Below are 10,128 nucleotides of genomic sequence, written 5' to 3' on the forward strand. Positions count from 1 at the left end.
TTTTAATCTTTCCATAGGTTGAGTTTTCAATTTGTTGATTTCAAACATAGTCTTGTAAGTAATTAATAGCACATGATAATCCATCAATCATATTCATTGCTATAATAGCTACTACAAGTCATAAAAATATCAAACCTTTTATATCATTGGGTAAGAGATTTCTTCAAGTCATAAATAGATATCCTCAATAAGAAAATATGGTCTTTTTTTCTTGGAATGATGAGTTCCTCAAGTTAATGCATAAACTGTTTCTTCTAATTTACCATACAAGACATCAAGATTTTTCCACTTTAAATCACATATGGTAACCAAAAAACGTAAATTCTGATTGAGTTGTGCTTCACAATGGTTGAAAACATTGCGTTGAATTTGACACTCTCCTTTTGTGTGTAACCTTTTTCCACCATGCATACTTTCAACATACTGCCTCCACTCCTAGAATTCATTCACTTTTTGAAAACCCATTTGGAACCAACAATTTTTTATTTACTAGAATTCTCAATTAGAGACTAACTGTGGTTCTTCTAAAGAGATTTGATCTCCTCATTCACCAATAGTAATCTATTGTGCAAACTTTCTACTATTAATGAACTCATGGTAAATATGAGGTTCCTCATTCCCTATTTTTTTTCTATCATATTAAGTGCATAAGCAATCAAATCTACATAAGCATACTTTTGAGGTGGTTCAATCAATTTTCTCATTTTGTATCTAGCCAAAATATATTGTTGATATTGTGTTGCATTTTCTTTCTCACCGAGATATTGCACCTTTTTATAATTCAACTTCTTTGAAAACCTTGTGTGTGTGTGTTTCTTGAAGCTTTATTCTTAAAGTCCACATTTCTTTTCATCAAGGATTGTTTTTTTTTTTTTTCATCAAATTATCCTTCCACAGACTCAACATATCTAACTTATGCAAAGGTCACATCCCTACTCATTTGAAAGGATTTGAATCTAATAACCACAATCTATACATTTTCACATCATTTGAATCTAATAAGCATAATAGCAAAAAACTCTCAAATTTTTGTACTTAGTAGGGGAGCTAGACCATACTCTTTAAGAGTCTTACAATCAATAGAAATTAAGTGAAATATATTTACAAGACAATATAATAAATTAATTGCACTTCATCCAAAATTCCTTTAACCCTAAATTTGAAAGCATTTTATAACTGTAATACCCCAAACCCAATTTAGGAGTAAAATCGTAATTTAGAAAATAATTAATTAATTAAATTAAATTAATAAGGGTATAAAAGTCTTTTCACTTTTAAAAGACTTAGGTATAAATTAGATTTTCCTTATCTTCTCTGTTCAGAAAACCCTTTTACACGGAGATCAGATAGCAAAGTGATGAAGATTTTGAGGTTTAGGGTTTGAAGATCAATTTTTCAGGTAAGATTTTAATCATTGAATTAGTATTTTATATTCATTAATTAGATTTGAATACTTTAGAAATCCCAATCTAAATTAGGGTTTGTTTATTTAATTTTTTAGATGAAAAGATTGGAAATTTATTAATGCGGATTAATTTATTGATGAAAATAGGAAAATTTCAATTGAATAGAAAATAAATAAATGAAAAAATTAGTGGAAGAAGAGAAATTTTAGATTTAGAAAATAAATAAATAAATCGTTTGTTGAGGCTTTAGATTGGAAAAAAAAAAACGTAAATTAAATTAATAAAAAGAATAAGAGTTGCATGTTTCTGGATTTTGGAATTTCATGAACTATGTTGGGCGGCAATTGGAAAAAAAAAAGGAACGAAGACTTGGGGTGTGAGATTATTGAGTGGAAAAAAAAAACCGAAATCGTGAGAGGCGATAGAGTGGTGGTTTGTAAGTTAGAGGGTGGAATAAATTAAAATAATAATAATAATAATAGATGTAGTTAGTGGTTTGGAGTAATGGTGTTGTAGGTAATTGAAAGTAATAATAATAAATGTGTGTGTGTATATATATATATATATATATATATATATATATATATATATATAATGGGTGAAATGATGGAATTGTGGTTAAGTGACAGTTGGATGATGGGAATAATAATAATAATAATAGTTTTTGGTACAAGTTTTAATTTAATTTAAGTATATGAAGAAATAAATAGTTAGGGTAAAATTAGGAAGGAATATGAATTTGATAAAAAAAATTGGAAACTTGCTAAATTAATTTATTATTGTTTATGAAGTTGAAAATAATATTATCTCTAATAATGTTAACATATGAAATTAATTAGAATTACTAAAAAAACTATATAAAATATTGTTAGGATTGTTAAATTTATATCTTTAGATAAATAATCAATAATAAATGTTGTGTATGATATTATGTTAGGTGAGGAGTAAATTCTTCAAGATTTTGAGTGTTTCTTCAAGGTAAAAGAAATTAATGCAAATTTTTTAAAAGAAATAATTTTTTTTTTATATTGTATTTTGAAATATGTAAAAATATTATTTTTATGTTTATGCATGGATCAAATATATGTTTTGTATGAAAAATATGTTTGAGTATTTTCTTGGTTTATGAAAAATGAAAATTGTGGAGATATGATATTTTGTTTTGTAAGTTTGAATTAATGAAATGAAGTGTTTGACTCTGGTTTCTATAGCCCTAGTCAACGGGTTACCATAGTTGACCTTATGGCCTTAGTCAATGGGTTATAATAGTTGACCTTATGACTATAGTTAACGGGTTATAATTGTTGACTTTCAGTTTTGTTCACCTTAAATTGAACAAATTTGAAACTAGTTACTCATTTGTAAAGTTCCACTTAATTGGGTATAATTTGTTATTTGATAACTATTGTAAAGATATTTTGAATGTATTTGATTTGGTTTTGATGAGAAATTGTTTTGGAATAGATATAAGAAAGTTTTATTAAAAAGTTTGATTATATTAACATTTTGAACTCAAAAGTTTTTATGAAAATAATTATATGTTATATCTCCGATTTGTAATTGTAATTGAAAATGTTTGATCCACGAAACTATATTGATGTTCCTTATTGAGTTTTAAGTTCACTCTCCTTCGTTGATAATTTTTTAGGTACTCTTAATTCGGGCGAGGAGTGATGGCTAGGCCAAGGAATTTTTTTTCTTTGATAGGATTTTGGTGCAACTTTATTTTGGACATTGTTTAGATGTTAAAATTTAATTCTCATTTGAATTATTTGAGTTTGGAGTTATTTGGATAATAACACTTTGGTTGATGTGTTAGTTTTTAAAGTTGAGAATGGGAATTATAAAATTTATTTATTTTACTACTCTGAACAGAAATTTAGTAATTGGTAATTTCCAATTACAAGATGAATGTTTGTGTTGTTTCCACTTTGAGCCTTTAGGCTTGAGATGTGAAATGACTGTCATGCCCTTAGAATGGGTTTTGGGTCGTGACAATAATTGTACTTTTTTTAAAAGAGTTCTATTCATCTATTTTGCAATAGCTATGGAGAATGCTTAATTATGTGATGTTTCACAATACATTTATTCTTGCTAAACTTGTTGAACTCTTTCCCATAGAACTCCATATCATTATTAGGTCTAAAGTGCTTGATCTATTTTCCTATCTACTTCTTGACCATAATTTTTCATTGTTTAAATATCTCAAAGACATCATTTTCATGCCTAAAAATATACATCTAGTCATTTCTAAAGTAGTCATCAAAAGGTCAATCTATATCTTCCAAATGATGCAACTTGGGAAGGACCCCCAAAGATCTAAATGTATGTAATATAATATACATTTAATTCTTTGAGCAATTATTAAATAGAATCTAATTACTACCATCAACTGAACCCACCAAGTTGAAGTCCTATCTTTAACTATCACCAAAAAAAAATCTCTAGTTTTCATCAAACATTATGTGCTCAATATCTATATTTCCATAGGCACATTACACTTGTTTTTTTTTTTTTTTTAACTAATTCCAACAACTCTTCTATTGATTAAAGGTACGTTTCACAAAGCAACTCAAAACTATTCCTTTTAAGATCATTTAGCTATGAGAACAAAGAATGTCATCCAAGGATGCCCTTAAATTTGTTGTAATTTCTATAATTAGATGATTGAACTGTTATGCTAGCGTAAGCTTTAATGCAAATAATGTTAGTTTAAGAACATAAAGATAGGACAAGCACACGAGGTTTTAATGTAGTTCAGCCAACCATGCCTACATCTACGGATAAGAGAAAATCTTTCCACTATACTATAAAGATTAAATATTACAGAGGACAAAACCAGATACAATTATTGGGTTCAAAACATCTCATGTTTCCCTACTCCTTGTATCCACACCTTGAATCATGAGCCTCCTCACTATACCGAATGTCTCTCATTCTTCCTCACGCCTCTATCCACCTCATATAGTTTCTATAAGCTCATCTTCATCTCATAACTTTTTCCCCTCATGACATAAAATATTTATAGAGATATTCTTAACAACTTTCCTTATTCTATAAAGAAATCTAATATTACAACAATATATCAACTTAAGAAATATTCTATACAAAAAAAAAAATCTATATTAATTAGGAATTTGTGACATGTTCCTACCATTTCCACCTTGGAGCAAATTTCATTAAGTCAATATTCCATCTCTCCATAATAGATTCTTTTTATATTACATCCCAATGGGAGTGCAATTGACTCTACCTTCAACTGAAATTCCTTTTGTCTTCATCATGTGCTTTGTAATCTTTTGCCCTCTAGAAATCTTCAACTTAGGCTCTAATACTAGTTTGTTGGTGCCAACAGATGCTTTAATGCAAATAATGTTAATTCAAGAACATAAAAATAAGACAAACACACAAAGGTACATGAGGTTTTAATGTGATTCGACCAACTATGCCTACATCCACGAATGAGAAAGAATCTTTCTACTATACCGTAGAAAACTAAATATAACTATTGGGTTCCAGAAACATTTCCCACTCTTTGTATCCACACCTTCAACCATGAGCCCCTTTACTCCACTGGATGTCTCTCATTCTTCCTCACATCTCTATCCATCTTATATAGTCTTTATAAGCTCATCTTTATCTTTTTTTCCTCAGACTTAAAATATTTATAAAGACATTTCTAATAACTTTCCTTTTTTTCATAAGAAAATCTAATATTAGAATAATATATAACTTAAAAAATATTTTATACAATATTCCTAACAAAAATAAATGTATATTAATTAGGAATTTGAGACACTTTCCAACATGAACAATATTTAATTAAATGATGATCATCAACTACTTACTGTTTTGGGCCTTGCTTATCAACGATATTTTTTGCAATATTTGCAAGTTCTTCTTCCCAACCAGTCAGAATCATCTGATCTTCCTTGAAGGGATAGCTGCAACCATAGCATGGGGCTATTGCTTAGGCACACAGACAGAAAGAATACAATGCTTGAAATAAATGGTTTTATTAATTTGGAATTCCATTATATTTTTCACATAAAAGTGTCAAATAAATGAGAAAGAATATGATCAAAGGAACTTGTTTTGTAACAATCCATCAAAATATTAGAAGACACTATAATGAGAGTGGCAAACAATTAAAAACTTGGAAGAATATATATACCCCTCCTGTGAAGGACTAATGCAGCCTTACTTCATTAAACTGACACAGCAATGCCATGGCCTACGGGGTAGGGATTTAAGTTAATATCTCGGTGTCACGTGCCATCAAATTTGATTCCAAGTATAAAATATAGAGCTGTATAGTTATAGTCACCATTCCAATGCTTGAAAGAGTGAAAGATCGTGGAAATTAATGAAATGATTTGGGTTTGGAACTGATGGAAGGCCTATATCGTGGATGCCCCGATTTACAAACAAAAGGTAAATTCTAAAATTTTCTCCCAACTCTTGCATCGAAAGAAACTGAGGTTTAAAGTAGCATTTGCGAACTTATTTAATTTGCTTACTTCAATTGCCAAGTGGCCTCAAAGGAACGAATAGCTTGTTGAATACTATGCTTAGACTTCTCTGCTATATTCTCAGCCAATCTGGGAGGTAGTTCTATGCCTTCGCATTTAGCAATGAACTCCAACACTTTAATGATCTAAAGAATAAAAAAGAGAGATCAGTTAGAAAAATGGCGCAGAACCTAATATACCATTAACTGAATTAGCATCTCGACAATGGAAATTTGTGGCAATCAATCACCTGCTCCTTCGATGGTGGTAGAATTTGAATAACTGTGCAAAGGGACTCGATATGTTGAAGCTTGGAAGCCCCAGAAGAGCAAAAGTAGACTTTGTAATGGCCTTTGTAAGTCTCTAAACAACTCTGAATTTGGAGTTGATCATTCATGGATAGCATTCCAGCCCCATATAGAATTATTGCTGCAGAAACATGTATCTAGAATGGTTATACATTTTTTAAAATTTAAGACCATTACCATTTTACCCTATGATCATTGGTTACACAATAAGGTATGTATATATACCTTGGTTGCTTGTATCATCATGGTTGAATAATGTGTGTGTTTCTTTGATCAGTTCCACAACAACATGAGCTGCATAACTTTTTAGTTCTGATATATCGACCTCTATATGTTTTGAGGATACTTGGACACTTATTTGGATGCTTGAAACCGGTCCTTCCTGTCAGATAGTATAGCTAAGATCATGAAAGATGGATCTCAGGAGTGCATTGATCTAAAAGTAAGTTTCAGAAAAGAACTTTGACTAAAAATTATGTCACAAACTAGAAAAGAATCGGTTGTCATTATGGTGAAGTTAAAAATGGGGACATGGTGAAGGGTGAGATGTATTCTGTTGCTGAATTAGGTACAAAGATGGTATTTGAACTGGGCATCGGACATTTCCAGTGGATACTGATAAAAGCCATTCCCTCGTGAACTTTCATCCCAATGTATGCATCCAAACAAACCCTTTTCCATGCAAACCCAGAAACAACATAGAAATAAGTTTGTAAGAGCAAGTCACCTCTACTTTGAATTCCTTAACTTCCTCCCTTGTCTGATAAAAAAAAAAAAAAAAAGTAATAATCAAATAACCATTAATAAATCCAGAAAACAGGCAAAGAAGAAAAGAAAGAAAATGGCTAAGAAAGAAAAAAATTACTATCATAGCGCACATTGTAACTGGAATTTGCAGCTAATTACCTCTATTCCATGAGTTCCAAAATCTTCTCTAAGCAATGCCAGGGCCATGGTTCTCTTTCCGACCCCTGGAGATCCTTGAAATATGCAATGTCTAGATAGTCCACTGCTTACCTGAGGAATCACCACAAGCAAAAAAAAAAAAAAAATGTAATTAAAGTCCCATTTTCCGTGTTATAGCGAACTTAATACTGTCCTCATATGTTTTAGTCTAGGGAAAATTGTTAGGAATACTACTAATTCTTATGTAATATTTCTATCCATATCTAGGTTTAAGACCTGGATTTCATGGAGAATACGAAGGAAATTTGACAAGGTGCAAAATAATAATGTTTAGCATACCAAAAGACGGAGCCTTTCAGCTACTTCTTGATGGCAGATGAAGTCACTCAAAACATTGGGTCGATATTTAGCTGCCCAGTTGAATTTCCCATCATCCTTAGGCTTTTCCGCATTACAAACCAACACAATAGGCATCGGTTGAGCTACTTCTGATGCTCTCTCTGACAAGGGCTTCTTGTTCAAATTGACATCGACTCCCTTCTTCTTTTTCTTTTTCATCTCACTTGTTGCGGACTTATCTGCTAATTCTCTAGTTCTCAAGGAATTCTCAGTTGATGAACTATATGGACCTCCTCCACCTTGGAAGCAAGAACTCCATTTCTGGAATCCAAGGAAAGTAGACCCCATAGAAGCTGAAGTAGCTGCAGTGTAATGGTTTTCTATTCCTGGATTAATGTTACGCCCTCTAAGATCAGATACGGTGGAGTCCAATTGCCCTCTGTTGTGGGGATCAGTGCACTGAACATCATACGCAGCTTCAGTTGTTTGGGTCAACTCGCTGAGATAGATGTTTCGAGTTTTCCTTCTGGCCTTGCAACACCACATTGAAGGAACTCCAGACGTACTTGATTCGGAGGAAAAACTCCTCGAGGAGAATGGGTAAGGATCAAGCTTCGGCATTCTAATGGTATTGCTAGCTGGTGATTCAGGAGAAAATGTGAGAGAAGATTCACTAGTCGATTACCTTTAAAAATTAAACACATCACCAACATATCTAATCTATCCATTGTTAATTGGGGCAACAGTAATGACAAATACGGTCCGGGGAGGAATACAGAATTCAATGAATTTCTAAAGTTAGGACGTTAGATAATCACTAGACAACTCCGATGCAACCTAGGTGGGAGCAGTTTGGCTCAACTCGATCAAATTATTAATGTTTTTTTTTTATTAGAAATTTAGATACGATGTACTATATTTTATTGAAATGGAAGGAGTTTCTAACAGAAGGGACAAGTGATCAAGCAACACATGTCTCTTGATTTGGATTTTTTTTTTTTTTTTCTGTTCAGACTTTGATTTGGGATATGTCAAAAAAAATGCGCAGTTCCATAAAATTTTCCTTTGGTGTCTACAAAACCTTAGTCTTTAATTATAAAAATAAGAAATTTTATTGATATGGAAGGAGTTTCTACCAGAAGGGTAGTGTAAGCAAGAAACGCATGTCTTTTGATTTGGAATTTTTCTTTTCTGTCTGTTCACACTTCATCTAGGATATGCGAAAAAAAAAAAGGGCCGTTTGATAAAAGATTCCTTCCGTTTCTACACAACCTTAGTCTTTAATTATAAATTAAGAAATTTTAACATTGGTTTCTCCCTTAATTTCCTGTACATTAATTTCAAACTTCATCTCCATCTGCTCTTTACCTTCTAGGCTTCTTATCCATCTGTACTAGTAGACACATTCAGGTTGGTATCTGCGTTAGCTTCTTCACACAAGAAACGTTGACAGAAAGCAATGAACAAATTTGATTGATCAATCATGTTTAATTAGAAATTGTTATGATTAGAAAGTAAACTTAAGTTCAAAAAGTTTTAAAGGTGTGTTTGGAACGTACTAGCTAGGAATAGAAATGAATATTTGTTTTTATTTTCATTTATCTTTGAATAGGAATGTATTTGATTATTGCAATTCTAGCATTTAGATTTATTTAGAAATGTAAGGTTGAAATGATTATTTGTTTTTATTTTAATGTTAAAATATTTATTTTCATTTAAATAATAATAATAATAAAACTCTCTCACTATGTTTTCAATATAAAAAAAATTAAAAAAAAAAGCCTATTTTGGTGTGTGATTTAAAAACATACTTGTTTTAAAATTTTATGTCACGATTGATTGTTGTTCTTGAGAAATAATTTTTCAAAATAAAATAAGAAGTTTAATAATTTTTAAAAATAATTTCAAACACAAAAATATATATAATGCATATACAAATTAATAGACATAATTAATGTTTTAAATTCTTTAATAAATCTTCTAATTTCTAAGAATAATTTGAAATTCAAAAACTGATTAATTAATTATAGATTAAATAAAAATTTCCAAAGATTAAATAAAAAAATTTAGAATATCATGCCCATAGTTGAGTATTAAAAGTATGCATGTAATGGAAATTTTGACTTATTTATACCTTGAAAAATTAAACTTTGTTTGTTTTTAAATTCATTTAAAATAAATAGTATTAACAATTATTAATTTTACATCATTATTATTTATTTTTATCAAAATAAATCAATTAAGCTTTCATAAGATATTAATATCCATATTTTTATAATATTTATAAAAATATAATTTATGATTTTATTATAATATTAATATTCATATTATATTAAAAATATTTATTTATAATTACAAAACTATTTTTATTTTTAATAAGACTTGAATTAAAGTTAGTTTATATTATATAAATAGAATTTACAATTTATTTTTATTTTTTTACAAAATCTAAATAAAAATAATTTATCCAAAAAATGTTTTGATTTTTAAATTTTTTAAAAGCGCTTTTAAAAATAAGTTGTATTAGTGAATCAAAATACCTCCTATTAAGAGATCAATCGAAATCCTACTTATAAGTGGAATTTTATTTCCTTTAGAATCATTTTTTATTCTATTTCATCTTCACTTGAATTATCCAAACATGAGAATGGATGAAAA

The 10,128-nt window shown here is 29.7% G+C and overlaps 1 protein-coding gene across 1 annotated transcript; it reads right to left on the minus strand.

Annotated features, from left to right (window-relative positions):
- Positions 1 to 5,250: 5,250 nt before the first annotated feature.
- On the minus strand, positions 5,251 to 8,091 carry LOC117930342 (replication factor C subunit 3-like). The gene is made up of 5 exons (XM_034850961.1): positions 7,471 to 8,091; positions 7,132 to 7,242; positions 6,168 to 6,362; positions 5,927 to 6,063; positions 5,251 to 5,350 (listed from the first exon to the last, which is right to left on the minus strand). The coding sequence occupies exons 1-5, from the start codon at positions 8,089 to 8,091 to the stop codon at positions 5,251 to 5,253; spliced, it is 1,164 nt and encodes a 387-aa protein (XP_034706852.1).
- Between the last annotated feature and the right edge of the window lie 2,037 nt (positions 8,092 to 10,128).

The sequence above is a fragment of the Vitis riparia genome, chromosome 2 (assembly GCF_004353265.1).
Source record: "Vitis riparia cultivar Riparia Gloire de Montpellier isolate 1030 chromosome 2, EGFV_Vit.rip_1.0, whole genome shotgun sequence".
NCBI lineage: Eukaryota > Viridiplantae > Streptophyta > Magnoliopsida > Vitales > Vitaceae > Vitis > Vitis riparia.

What these genes read in the sequence shown, in the direction of transcription:
- LOC117930342 (XM_034850961.1), bottom strand. Translation starts at nt 8,091, where the DNA reads ATGCCGAAGCTTGATCCTTACCCATTCTCCTCGAGGAGTTTTTCCTCC. An exon ending in TTGGAACTCATGGAATAGAG is followed by an intron (nt 6,363 to 7,131) that starts GTAATTAGCTGC and finishes TAACCATTCTAG; the next exon opens with ATACATGTTTCTGCAGCAAT. An exon ending in TACCACCATCGAAGGAGCAG is followed by an intron (nt 6,064 to 6,167) that starts GTGATTGATTGC and finishes TTTATTCTTTAG; the next exon opens with ATCATTAAAGTGTTGGAGTT.